The sequence below is a fragment of the Trichomycterus rosablanca genome, chromosome 24 (genome assembly GCF_030014385.1).
Source record: "Trichomycterus rosablanca isolate fTriRos1 chromosome 24, fTriRos1.hap1, whole genome shotgun sequence".
In the NCBI taxonomy this organism is placed as follows: domain Eukaryota; kingdom Metazoa; phylum Chordata; class Actinopteri; order Siluriformes; family Trichomycteridae; genus Trichomycterus; species Trichomycterus rosablanca.
The window spans coordinates 6,671,830-6,686,603 of record NC_086011.1 but is presented as its reverse complement, the minus strand read 5'-3'; the positions used below and the strand labels follow the sequence as shown (position 1 = coordinate 6,686,603).

Below are 14,774 nucleotides of genomic sequence, written 5' to 3'. Positions count from 1 at the left end.
ATTCACAGTGGATAAACTACACTGATTAATTTAATTGTAATGTTCCGGCTTTTGACTTGGCAAATGGAAGCTACTTTAAACTGGGATTTTTCTGACCCAGATGATTGCAGGGCTGGAAGTGGGAAATGAATGGTTATTTTCTTGAGGTACTTTTAGGGCTGATCTGTTTGCCTCCATTGCAATTCAAACACCTTCTACAATCATTACAGGTGGTTCTACTCAGAGCTAAGAAATGATGGATGTCCAATCATTCAGTCAGTGCTTCAAACATGTAACATCTTCCAGAGGAAAAGATTAAAGAGTCACCAGGCTGCCAGCATCATTGAATCATTTATCAAGAATTACTGCTTCATTATAATGAGAATCATGGTGGGTCCAGTGGCACCCAAATGACCTGAACAGGGCACCAATCAAACATGAAGTATTATGCTCAGTCACCCATGTATTTACTGATTGGCACTAACGGACACTTTAGAGCAGCCAATTCAATTTCTACATATTGTTGGGAGATTGAAATGTAGCACCAAGAAAAAACTATGCAGGCCATGTGAGAACTTCATTACAGACAATAACAGGAGACAGAAGGGTTTAAGTTCAAGATCTCAGCACCCAGTGTAAAGCGTGAGGTAAAGCCTGCAGCCTCCAATGGAGATCCACAGCCTCCAATGGAGAAAGTGGATAGAAAAGGGCTAGCAAAGAACTTAAAAAGTGGTTGTCCTAATATGACAGGCTGCTCCGGATGTCAGCAACAACCCAGTTCTTGGAAAAATATAGGGTACCCTTAATGCACCTTAACACCACCAACTAATGTGGATTTATGGGTGGGTCTGCTTTGGACAAAGGACGTTCCACCTCCCAGAAAGGTTCTGCAGTGAGGCCTGAAAGCGCAACCTTGGCCAGGTACCATATGCTGGCATCCCACACCAGCAGAAAACTGGACTGTAGCGAGCCCAGTATCATAATTTTAGAAAAAAAGTGCTGGCAAGTCTATAGCAAGAAACACCTCCACCTTGAGTGCATTAAAAGAAATTGACATCAATTAATGCAGCAAAAATTGCAACCGGGCCCAGCTGGACCCATCACACCCAGGTAATGTTGAACAAAAACCCCATGGACCTGGTGACATGGTCACATGATCATGGTGTCTCAACTTTCCAATATCCTTTAGACTAAATGGCTTTGAATTGCTAAAGAGACAAAAAGTCTTGTAAAGCCATTTCAAAAAGTGGAGGCTGTTATAGCTGCAAAAGACGGGTGGCTGGTGATGGGGAGGGGGGGCAACTTCATACTAATTCCCATGATTGTAGAATTTAATGTCCAACAAGCTGAACATTAACACAGGCAACGAATTCACTGCTCAAGCTCGGATTTCCTTTGCATTATAAAAGCTGTGCTTTTATAGAAAATCTGAATCAAGTATTAAATGGTGTCGTAATGGAAATTATTACTGCATGTCACTGACCTATTTGTAAGTATGTGTGTTCTTTTAAGAAAAGATAATTGTGCATTGTTAGCATTTAAAAAGCTCCATGTTAGCTCCTCATGCAATAAGGGCTCTGTGTGAATCTGAAGACTTTCCCACTAAAGGGCATCAAATGGGCGAAGCGAGCTCTTTTAACTGGTGAATAATGAGGACGCCCTGAAGATGCGCTCTGCACGGAGGGTCATAGCTGCACACTTATTCATTAGGCCATTAGCCTATCCCTCAGTGTCGTGGTACTAACGTCTCGCTGTGCCCCGTGATAAAGAACACCATCTCCGCTCGTCATAATTGCTTCGCCATTTAAGGCGAGCCAGCGCGGTGTGGTCTGATAACTGTAAAATGCTTTTTAAAGCTTTTAGGATAAGCTTCTGCGCCGATGTTTCTTTAAATCCTCCAACCGTGTTCGCTAACCATAGGATAATTATCTGAAGATCATAGTCACTTGAGTAGAAGTAGAGCTGGCGTTCGAACTTTAAGTACACATTAAGTAAAATATTGTACAAATTGTTCATTAATTCATTTATTCAGTCTGTTTTACCACTGCTTTATTCTGGTCAGGGTTGCTATGGCTCCATTTAGGCTAAAGGCAAGAAACACCACAGGAAAGACACATTTCCATCACAGGAAAGACACATTCCCACTCTCTTTGGACTTATGGGAGGATCATAGAGCACACATGCAAATTCTACACAGAAAGGACCCTGGCAGTCTGTCTGGGGAATTGAACTCAGGCCCTTCTTGCTGTGAGGTGACAGTGCGACTGTGCTGTAGCACGTCCCTACTGAACTATTCCAATTTTTTTTTTATTTTTTTTTTATAAAATGTATTTATTTATTTAGTTGTATTTCCAAAATGTATTTATTTATTTATTTATAAAATGTATTTATTTATTCTTTTTTTATTTATTCATAAAATATATTTTTTTATTTTTTTATTTATTTATTTATTTATAAAATGTATTTATTTATTTAGTTGTTATTTCATTATTTAGTCATTTATTGTCAAAATTAATTAATTAATTATTGTATTTATTTATTTAGTTAGTTAGTTAGTTAGTTATTCCTCCTCAAAATGTATTTATTTATTTACTTGGTAGCTATTTCGTTATTTATTTCCAATTTTTTAATTTTTATTTATTTATTTATTTATTTATTTCCAAAATAGTTCTTTATTTATTTCCAAAATTTATTTATTTAGTTGTTTCATTATTTAGATATTTATTTTCAAAATGTATTTATTTATTTATTTTTCCACAAAATGTATTTATTTATTTACTTAGTAGTTATTTAGTTCTTTATTTTCAAAATAGTTTTTCATTTATTTATTTATTCAGTTGTTATTTCATTTATATTTAGTGATTTATTTATTTAATTATTTTTCCAAAATTCCCAACTTAAAATAAATAAATCAAAATAAAAAAATACAGATAAAGGGAACCAGTCAGCCTATTTTTATGTAATACTTTGTCCATATTTGTGTTATTTGTTTAAAATGAGTAAAATCCAGGTCAGTTATTGTAAGTGTGCAAATGAAAAACATCTTATGTAACAATGTGTTTGCATATTTGCTGTAAGAATAAAATAAAAGTATAACTAAATAAACAGCTAATAAAATAAATAAACCTGACCTATAGAAATAACCTATAAAAATGAGGTACTGTGGGTTTAAACAAAACTTGTATTTTTAATTATCCATGTGTTTTTCTTACCGAGGCTACGAAGAGGTCGCCGATCTTTTCGCTAACATCCCATTCTGCCACACGGGAGGCTAGAGCAATCTGGAACATGGAATGGCACTGAGTGATCTCCCGCACACGGAAGAAAATAGGTCTGATCTTTCTGGGGCTCAGGATGCAGGGTGAGGCCTCCAACAAGGGTCGCTGGTATTCCTGAAGAATTATAGGAAAAGACTTCAGCGGGATATAAACATACATACATGTACACCCATTATAGCACCAAATGTAAACAGACATCCTGTTCTGAAATCATGATATAATAGCCTCAACTCAGACACTTGAGTAAGACTAAAAGTCCTTGCTGGCAGTTGATGTTCCAGTTGATCCCAAAGGTGTTTGTCAAGATAAGGGCTTTGAGTGCCGAGATGGCTCCCCTAATCTAGTTGTATCCAATTACCCTGGTTGCATTATGCTTTACCTCTACAGATACAACCCTTCACTGCTGACTGAGGAGCTTCGCAACGGACACACGCCCCCTCCGACATGTGTGCAGTACCGACTGCCTCTTTTCACCTGCACAAGGCAAGTTCATATGCGGATCAGCCTTGTGCACATAGAGCCACACCCTGATCAACATTATTCCCCAACTCTGTGCAGGCGCCATCAATTGAACCCTTTATGAGGTCCGGCTCATCCCATCCCTAAACAACAGCCAATCATTGTTCATGTGGCCGCCCAGTCCAGCCGGATGGCCGAGCTGAGATTCGATACGATGTATTTGAGATCCCAGCTCTGGTGTGCTAGCGTATTTTACCACTGTGCCACCTGAGCAGCATTAATTTAGTTTTTATTTAGTTATTTCCTAAATGTATTCATGTATTTATTTAGTTATTTATTTATTTAATTAGTTGTTATTTAGTTATGTTGATGGAGGGAGTAAAAGCGTAAATTAAATAGGAAAAAACGTCAGGACTGACATGACACATCATGTGTTGTGTTGATCAATGTAAATAAAATGAAGCAAAAAAAAAAAGCTCTATGTAAGCTAAAAAAATCAATTGTTCATTATTTATTTACTATAAAATTTATTTGAGAAGCAAATCCAATCCTAGGAAATAGATGCACATAAATCATCAAAAATTAATTTTGTTCTTCTTCCTTTCATTTTTCTCTACAGAAATTAATTTGGGGCTTAAACATCCCTGTCCATTTCCTTTGATAGTTTTGCACTTTTCATCCACATTAAACAATTAGTATTATATCCAGTATTAAAGTTTAATGTTTCATTAAAGCTCGTACTTCGTTCATGCTGAAGACGGCGTCCTGCATCGTTAGCTACTTTTATCATTCCCCGGTTTAAAATTAATGCGCTGTAGTCAAAGCCTCAGTGAGGAGCTTCCACATTTCTCAAAACACAGAAACGAGCAGGACGTCGTTCATAAATGAACCACCAACACGCTTTGTAGTCCGACTTCGGAAACAATAGATTTTTCATGGCCGCTCGTGTATCCCGCGACGTCCCGCCGCTAATGAATTATCGACAAAACAAGGCCTACGAATGAGCCGAAAGGACTTTGATTCTCCGAGAAATGCTACAGAGGCAACTCAGGCACTCAACTCAATTAAAGTATGAGTTCGGTCTTTTTTATAAATCCGTTCTCAGCTATTATTCGACCGTTCGGTCCGTGTAGCTTTATTGGTAAATGCACTTGTTGAGCGCATTAGTTTAACAATAGAAAATGTTCTAATGTGGAGGACTGCAGAGAGTGCTCTCATTCCGTAAAGAAGCTAGGGAAATCATATAACCCGTCGCTGGATGGACTACATTTCATAGAGTGTAGCCGCTCGCTATCGATCCGTGATATAATTCTGCCCGGTGCCTCTGTCTGTAAAGGGAAATGATAATAAATGCGTTTGCCTGGAGATCACGGATGCGTGTAACTAGACTCTATAAAGGTGTGCCGAGTTTCATTTCAGGCGATATTTAACACCGTTTGAATCCTGTTACAAAATGCATTATGAGCTAACCTGTCTCGTGTCTTTGAAAGATCCCAGACATCTAAACCATCAGTGGCTATTCTAGACTATATCTGTGCCAAGCGGCCTGATCGACATCAGAGGGTGGGCGGCGTTCGCTGTCCAGAAGAGCTGTCGGACGGTGAGCCAGACGTTGGATAGTTCCAAACACTTTTAGCTTATTACTGACTCAAATGTTGTAAACATGCACAGCAAAGACAGGTTAATCATTTGAGCCAAACTCTGAATCTACAAAATAATGGGTAATAATAATGCTTCTCATTCACGTGAAAGAGGCATGTTTCCTATGGAGCGTGGCATACTTTTGCTGCTCAAAGTTTCTCAACACCCCGAGCTATAACACAAGTTTAAAAGTGAAACAGGAGGGAAATACAGCTACACCGATCAGCTATAACATTCTCAACTCCTTGTTTCTACACTCACTGACCATTTTATCAGCTCCACTTACTATAAAGAAGCACTTTGTAGTTCTACAATTACTGACTGTAGTCAATCTATTTCTCTACATACCTTTTTAACCTGCTTTCAAATTGTTCTTCAATGGTCAGGACCCACACAGGACAACCATAGAGCAGGTATTATTTAGGTGGTGGATCATTCTCAGCACTGCAGTGACACTGACATGGTGGTGGTGTGTGGATCAGACCTAGTTGGTCCACCTTGTAGATGTAAAGTCAGAGACGGTCGCTCATCTTTTGCTGCTGTTTGAGTTGGTCATCTTCTAGACCTTCATCAGTGGTCACAGGACACTGCCCATGGAGCGCTGTTGGCTGGATATTTTTGGATGGTGGACGATTCTCAGTCCAGCAGTGACAGTAAGGTGTTTAAAAACTCCATCAGCATTGCTGTGTCTGATCCACTCATACCAGCACAACACACGCTAACACACCACCACCATGTCAGTGTCACTGCAGTGCTGAGAATGATCTACCACCCAAATAATACCTGATCTGTGGTGGTCCTGTGAGGGGTCCTGACCATTGAAGAACAGCATGAAAGCAGGCTAACAAAGCATGCAGAGAAACAGATGGACTACAGTCAGTAATTGTAGAACTACAAAGTGGTTCTATATGGTAAGTGGAGCTGATAAAATGGACAGTGAGTGTAGAAACAATGAGGTGGTGAAAATGTTATGCCTCATCGGTGTATATCCAGCTATTACAGCTAAACAATGACTCCTACTGTATGGTTGAGGAACTGACATGAGCTGCAGAACAATACAGAAGAAGAAGTGAGGTCTGGTGAGGTTCTTTATGTACACTGAAGCTTTCTGTGACAAGTGAAGCATGTGTTAGTCTGCGACGTTTCTTCACAAGTGAGGATGTCACAGGACAATTGAGTATATCCAAATATACATTTGGGACATTCCAACAACTCATAATATGCCCACCCTTGAGCAAGGCCCTTAACCCTCAATTGATCTGGACTGTTTTACTTGGCTATTTCCCCCCTTATTTCCCAGTCTAGTCATTTCCAGTTCTCGACTGTAAATCCGATCAATCTGATCAAGGATGCTACATCTCAATCCTGTAAGGCAACCAGAACCATCAGAGGAGTGAGAAAAAATACTCGCCTAAAGTGTTTTACTCACCTGAAGTATTCTTTTAAGAGAATCCAGATAACTTCTTTCACTTTGCACAATGGAGCTCAGAATGTGACGCCGAACAATCTGACCAACAGAGAAGAGAAATTAAATGTAGTCGAGTCATGGTATGTAGTCGATGTGATTGTAAAACAGCACAGCACAGATACACTACATGGGCAAACTATATGTAACTGTCTAATTAGGCATTTTGGTCATTCCAGCTGCATTTATTACCAACAGCTGGATAAAACACAGCCATGAAATAGTAGAGTTGGCTTACAAACATGCCACTTTAAGTCATTTCTGCCCTGCTAGAGCTGCCCTGATCAGCTGGATATGCTGCTGTTGTAAAGTGTAATTCTTAGGGAGCAACAACAGCTCAGCCAAAGAGAAGGAAACACAAGCTAAGCTAGGACAGGACATAATGGAACAGGATTGGAAAATTAACTCATAACAGCATTACAAGAAAAGAACAAAGAAGAAAAACAACTGAAACCTTAATTTTTTATTCGCATTTTCCCCAAATTTTGCTCCCAATCTAGTCATATTCAGTTACCCAATTGTATTACGTTTCCTTTCTACTAATGTTGACTCCACTCTGACTGAGAAAAGCCTCGACTAACCCTCCGACACGTGTGCAGCACCGATTGCATCTTTTCACCTGCACGAGGCGAGTTCACATGCGGATCAGCTTTGTGTACGAAGACACACCCTGATCCTTATTATCCCCTGTCTCTGAGCAGGCGCCATCAATCAGCCAGCAGAGGTAATTGTAATTGCATCGGTTATGTGAAATAACTCCGGCACCCGGCCTGCGAACAAGTCAATCTTTGTTAACGTGGGCACCCAGCCTGCAGGTAGCAGAGCTGAGATCCGAACCGACGAGTCAACTCTAGTGTACTAGCGTGTTTCTTTTTACAGCTGCGTCACCTGAGCGACGTAATTTGGCAATTTCGAACACAAATTTTAATCAAATCCAGTGTAAAGACTGACAGCAAACCATTTCGCTACATATTATTTAATATTTTGTGGTCAGCTTGCCAATTGTGAAGTATGGCGGTGGGGTAATATTGGTTTGGGGAAGTTTGGGGAGGACCCTGTTTATAGTGTATGGATTCTAATAATCGAATTATTGTGCTTTAGCCACAACAGTTGCTAACAGGTGTATTATATGAAGAAAATTAGATGCGTCCAATTGGGGGCGACAATTTAGAAAAGGCTGTACCCTGTACATTAAGCAAGATCTATAAGGACATAAAGAAAAGCTTGGTTTGAACTCTAGTGGTCTGCACAGACCCCTGACATCAGCCCTACTGAACGGCTTTGGAATGAAAGCTTTCCTGATCAAGGTCACAAATTCCCACAGGCATGGTTCAAAGCCTTGTGAGAAGCCTTGTCAGAAAAGTAGCCCTTGTTATAGCTAAATAGCATTTGTTTTTTAAATGGGACGTCCAACAAGCTCATGGTCAGGTGTCCAAATACTTTTGGCCATGTTTTATATATACTGTTTGCAAAATGTTGATTTTAATTATTATAGACTTTTTGGCTGTGAAATTACTTTTAACACAAGCACACACACATACACACACACACACAAACCTGGTGACTGCTAAGTCCTTCTGGCATGGGGCCCAGCTGGGCAGGAGGGTGTTTGGTCTCAGATAAAGTCACATCCAGATAGCCTGCATCGTCCTCGGCTTCATCTGCAGTGACAAGGTGGGAGAGAGAAAGTGATAGAGACAAAGAGGGCGAGAGTTTGTTTTTTTTTGCCAGCAAAGCAAACTGGAATATAGACATTAGATTTTACTGAATAGTGTGGCTGCACTACCAATGGTGTCAGCCGTCTGGGCGCCCCTAGCAGGCACAACTGGCATTGCTTGCAGCAGACAAAATTGGCCACTAGTCTGCTGGGTGGGAAAAGACTGGACAAAAGAAGGTGGGGGTGGGGAGTTAGTAGCCCGAGGCACCTGTACAGAAGTAGAGGTCAGTGAGTGACTCTCCATACGCAAGACTGGCCTCATACTCTAATTTACCAAAGTATGGGCGAATAAGAAGGGGTCGGTGGACGGTGGACGGTGGACGCATCAGAGAGTTTGTTAGGCAAATATACCCTTCTTGTATGTAATTGGGACCCCCCAGGAGTGAAAAGCAGTTTGAGCCTAGTGGTTGAGGTTTTGGACTAGTAATCAGAAGGTTGCTGGGTCAAATTGCCACCCTTGGGCCCCTAAGCAAGGCGCTTAATATTTACATTTTCGGCATTTAGCAGATGCTCTTATCGAAAGCAACTTACCGTAAACAGTCTAAGCAATTGAGGGTCTTGCTCAAGGGTCCAACAGTGCCAACCTGGCAGTGGTAGGGTTTGAACCAGCGACCTTCTACTTACTAGTAGAACCAGTACCTCAACCGCTAGGATACAACTGCCTTAATTCTCAACTGGTCTGGACTGGATTTCTCCCCTTTATTCCCAATCTAATCATTTCCAATTCCCGATTGTGAACCCACTACTGCTTCACAGTCTCCGGGGCGGCACGGTGGCTAAGTGGGTAGCACTGTCGCCTCATAGCAAGAAGGTCATGGGTTCAAACCCCAGGTGGGGCAGTCCGGGTCCTTTCTGTGTGGAGTTTGCATGTTCTCCGGGTGCTCCGGTTTCCTCCCACAGTCCAAAAACGTGCAAGTGAGGTGAACTAGAGATACAAAATTGTCCAAGACTGTGAACTGATGAATCTTGTGTAATCAGTAACTACCGTTCCTGTCATGAATGTAACCAAAGTGTAAAACATGACGTTTAAATCCTAATAAACAAACAATCACAGTCCCCGATCTGATCAAGGAGAGCCGGATCACCACACGCCCCCTCCGACAGCCGCCGCTTATCACCTCAGCCGCTTTTACATTTGTATTTACCGCATCTATGTATAAATAACAGCATATCAGTATTGTTTTTATTAAAACACGCTTGCGAATGAAGCAGAGCCTCATCCGAACAGGCTTATTCTCCACACAATCACAAAGCATCCTGGGAAGAAAATGAATTTCTAACAAATACAGAGGCACAGAAATTCAAACACGTTTCCCCGAGCGCGACGGTTAATGACTGGAATAGCAATAGAGTTAGGAAATCAAAACATTTAACGATACATTTTAGTCTCGTCTATGCCATCAGCGCCCGAGATGAGAATTTGGGACCTTTCAATCTTGACTTGATTAGAAGAGAGTTTGTCTTTATCATCACACTTGGCTGTAGGAAGAGTCTGACGGCCTCCATTATCGGATGCTAATCTCGCCGCAAACTTTCTCAGCCGTCATATCATCATGCAGGATCTTTTTCTTATCTCTTTCTCATATAAACAAAGCACTTGGGGATTAAATAAGAACCATTCTGTGCTGATCATGAACTAAAAAATAGCTAAATAAACGCTATAGCTGATCTGTGTTGCATCCCAATGGAGAACTGAACTTATATAACTTTTCTGAAATTATATCTTTTAATATTTTCCAGCTGCTTTCGTATCTCATATGGGGTCACCACGATGGATCTGGTCTGCATACCAGACTTGACCCTTCCTGCCACAACCATCCTATTTCCATCCAGGCTTGGGACCAGCATTGAGAGTGCAGGGATTAAGAAGTGCGGATCCCAATGACTAGACTGTCCATGTCCTTGATAATCAGTGCTGATTCTAGGTTATATTAGGTATTCAGTAGGCTAATAAAATAGACCATTTTCGGGATGCATTAACACCAATATGCTTCCTTACTATACAGCCAAAAGTATGTGGACACCCCTCCTAACTATTAAGTTCAGTTTGTTTTAACTAGACCCACTGCTACTGACAATGAATGAATGATTGTGTGTTTTCCCTGCGATGGACTGGCTACCTGTCCAGTGTGTTTCCTTTTGTCCAGTGAATCATATGCCCCACGACCCTGGGATGAAGCAATGGGATGAAGCGGTGTACTCAGTCATACCTAGGGCAATTTTTGTATTTCCAATTAACAGTTTTTGCACTGTGGGAGAAAACCGGAACCCAGAGCGCTCCACTTGGGAATCAAACCCGGGACCTTTATGCTTTGAGGCAACAGTTCTACCCATGGAGCCATCGAGAAGGAGGCTGTTCGAATTCTTAGATTCCTTAAACAATAAATATAGTCTAAGCCACCTTAAATCTGAACGGTATTTTGACAGGAGAACAAGGGAGCATCCGATGCTGCCTTAGCGGTGAAGGCAATCCCAGCATTCAGTGCAGCACAACTTTTCTCACCCAAAAATTTAAAATGTGGCAGACGGTGCGGAGCAAAAAATGTAACCGTGTTCGGTACACGGAGGGACATGCTCATCCAATTGGTTTGAATGGCATGAGGCTAACCGTGTTAGCTTAGTAAGCGAAAACTGATGGAATCGCTAGTGCGTTCGAATGACCTGACTTATAAGTCGATGACTTATTAGAATCCTCTCTACTTAGGGAGCTGCCTGTGTAGGCAGTAAGGCAGCAAGGCAGCTCACGAGGTTTTCAAACAGACCCTATAGGTCAAAAGTTTGCTATGGATGGACTTCAGCAGCCTGTACAGAGCCCTTCTGAACCCTACTTTTTTTTTTTTTTTACTTAGCAGATTCTAACATTAAATATGTAAGGAACTGAGAACAACAGCTTTTTCTAATTCAGTTCTTTAAAGCAAAAATATGCACGATATCATAGCATACATGAATATATAGTACCCGGAGCTGTCATTCTAATTATCCCTTTAATCAGCTTCCAGGTTTTATATCACTTTCTTTTTTGCTACTATTGGGCTAAACAGTGTAAACAGTATGGAAATGAATTTAAATGAACCATACCAGGTAAATAGTTGGGATACGTTAAGCAAAAGCATTTTCAGGTGATATTTTCCTGTCAAATCACAGACACAGAAACCTGTCCACCAGACCGTAAACAGTAGGTCAATCATAATTTTCTAAAATACAGAAGAATTAAAACAGTAACATTAGGGTCTGTCTGAAAACCTAGTGATCTCTCTGCATAGGCGCATTTTATGTCATCCTATGTGCTCCAGAGAAGAAAGACTAAGTTCTAAGACTAAGTCTAAATTCTTAGATACCTTAAAATGCTGCCTACTGAGGTGCCTTATTTCGAAGCGATAATCTGACTGAATGATGAGGGAGCATCCGATGTAAACACGAAAAGAAAATAAAGAGTAAAAAACTTCATATAAATACCTGAGTGTTCCTTTTTCTGGAGAAAGGAGACTTTTCTCATAACGGCCTTCTTCGTCTTCTCCAGGCCATCTTTAGTTCCACTACGAGCTGCTCTCATCAGCTGGTGCACCTGTATGAAAGCACGGCGTGATGGGAAAAGGCCGATCAATACATGCCCACGAGCGTTTTTATCCACTGGATATTTACAGCAAAAAAAACAGAATGCTTAAGTGTGGACCAGTTTAAGTTTAATGGTGGCTAAGTGAAAGTTTGTGCTCTCTCGAAACAGGCGTGTGTGTTTAGTAAAAAATTTAACAGGTACAAATGAATGATGCATGGGGGCTCAGCGGTCAATTACGCTAGCCCACTACCACTGAGATCTGGGTTTGAATCTTAAAACGGCCAAAACACTGCAATAGATTGGAGTATTCCTGACCTGAGCCCAATGTTTTCCCATGGAGCATGACCAGGATAACATGGTTGATGAAAATAGAGAGCAGAGAGCAGTATCACGTATGGAAAGTCACACACTATTATCAGTGAATCAGGAATTTCGAATACATCGTATCAAATCTCAGCTCTGCCGTCCGTCTGGGCTGGGCGGCCACATGGACAACGTTTGGCTGTTGTTCATCCAGGTAGGGAGCCGGATAGAGACCTCATGGCTGATGCACTTTCAACCTCTGCACAGAGAACAGGAATAATGCTGATCAGGGTGTGGCTCTCCGTACACAAGGCTGATCCGCATATGAACTCGCCTCGTGCAGGTGAAAAGTCGGCTACTGCACATGGGAAATCAGCATCAGTAGAGAGGAAGCGTAATGTAATCAGGTAATTGGATATGACTAGATTGGGAGGTAGATTGGGAAAAATGCAACAACAACAAAAACAGCGGCTGTGTACCTGATGTTTGCTCCCTAGCTTCATAGCTAGCTCCTTCTTGGTCCTGGCATATTGCTCCCGAAGGCGACGCACACGAGGCGAGAGCTACAAATATCACACGGCCATCGTATCAGATTCAGCAGCCACAGATGGAAGAAGCAAAGTAAAGCAGATGGGAAACAAAGGGGTAAAAGTTTAACCCATTTGTGTTAGAAGAACCTTTGTAGCAGTTGTAGCCTAGTGGTTAAGGTACTGGACTATTAATCAGAAGGTCGCTGGTTCAAGCATTGGGCCCTTGAGCAAGGCCCTTAACCCTCAATTGCTCAGACTGTACACTGTCTCAGTACTGTAAGTCACTTTGGATAAGAGTGTCTGCTAAATGCCGAAAATGTAAATGTTTACCACCTATAACACCAACCTATTATTTTGAATTCTAGCCTTTGGTTAAAGTGAGAAAGGCTTAGGATTAGGTTTAGTCCCATGAGGCTATATGATCTATAATAAATAACCATCTAAATCTAAGTGTCTTTAATAACACTACAAATATCAGTTTCTACTGGTAATGATTTCCATGAATCATATTATATTGATGCTCGTCATTAGCTTGTAGTAATTATTTAATGTCAATTTTCTTTTCTTTTAGGACCTACTGGTTTACATTTGTCCATTACTGCATTTAGTCTTTCAATAATGCGTATAAATGAAGTTTTAATGCCCGACCCTGTCTTCTGTTGCTGATGTTTCTGCCCTCTGGACTGTTCTGCTAGTATTCTGATCACTGTTTGTCTTCTCTGAGTCTGGTTTTGACCTTGACTGTTTTATTGACTCTGATTTTTGGATTGTGTCTTGGATTTATCTGTTAATGAAAATCTGCACGTAGAACCACAACTTCCTGCCCGGTCACAGTTTTATTGTTTCTATTATGTTATGATAATCAGATTTGTCCACCTGAAATAAAAAGTTTAATTATAGAGATAGAGATCTATAGATATAATTTGGGCCTAATTAGTTATTACTGTGTTATTATTCAATTAGATTAGAAGTGATGCCAGATAACTTTAGACCAATCACATTGCATTATTTACTTCATTATAACCAGTGTTTTTTCCTGGTATGGGTGGCAGGAGGTTTAGTTCCACAGGTAGATACCGGGTGCTTGGCAGTAATACCCTAAACAGGGCACTGATTCACCGCAAGGCCACCCCTCTCAGACATAGCCAGTCATGACCACGTATACTTCAAGGACTTGATAAGCTCTTAAATAAAGAGTAATAATTCATGTGTGTGGTCCAACAGATTTAATACTACATACACCAACTAAGCAAAACATTATGACCACTGACAGGTGAAGTGAATAACACTGATTATCTCCTCATCACAGCACCTGTTAGTAGGTGGGATATATTAGGCAGCAAGTGAGCATTTTATCCTCAAAGTTGATGTGTTAGAAGCAGGAAAAATGGGCAAGCGTAAGGATTTGAGCATATGGGCACAGAGAATCCACCAGCTATAGTCATGGCCACTAGTTATGACATGACATTCCAGAGCTTGGATTCACTGATGTGCCAGACCAATCTAATACATGGTAGGTCCCCCACGGGAGCGTAGGACTGGAGTAATAGAGGACCATACTTTCTGCAGAACGGTCCACAATTCTGCTGTATTCCAAGGTGTAGGATTTCAATGCATGGCATCCTAAATGTGCTCGATAAGCATTGAGATCAGGTGACTTGGTTGGGAAAGAAAAAACCCCGTTCTTCTAACCATAATTTGGCGTCTCTAGACATGGTGTTGCATTGTCCTGTTGGAAGTGACCAAAACCATCAGAATAAATGCAGTTCACCTGTTAGAAATTTGTAGACGTACCAGGGGTCTCGTGGAATGCCAGCTAAACAAACCCCTATAGCCACTATAGTCC

General features: G+C 40.9%; 1 protein-coding gene across 1 annotated transcript in view; it reads right to left on the bottom strand.

The window, feature by feature from the left end:
* The window catches only part of arhgef10la (Rho guanine nucleotide exchange factor (GEF) 10-like a), a 170,286-nt gene that overhangs the window by 131,600 nt on the left and 23,912 nt on the right, over positions 1-14,774 (bottom strand). Inside the window, exons 7-11 of the mRNA XM_062986147.1 lie at positions 12,878-12,961; positions 11,996-12,104; positions 8,380-8,483; positions 6,787-6,864; positions 3,192-3,371 (exon numbers count right to left, since the gene is read on the bottom strand). Of these exons, the coding sequence (XP_062842217.1) occupies positions 3,192-3,371; positions 6,787-6,864; positions 8,380-8,483; positions 11,996-12,104; positions 12,878-12,961 (555 nt within the window). The remainder of the gene's footprint in view (positions 1-3,191; positions 3,372-6,786; positions 6,865-8,379; positions 8,484-11,995; positions 12,105-12,877; positions 12,962-14,774) is intronic.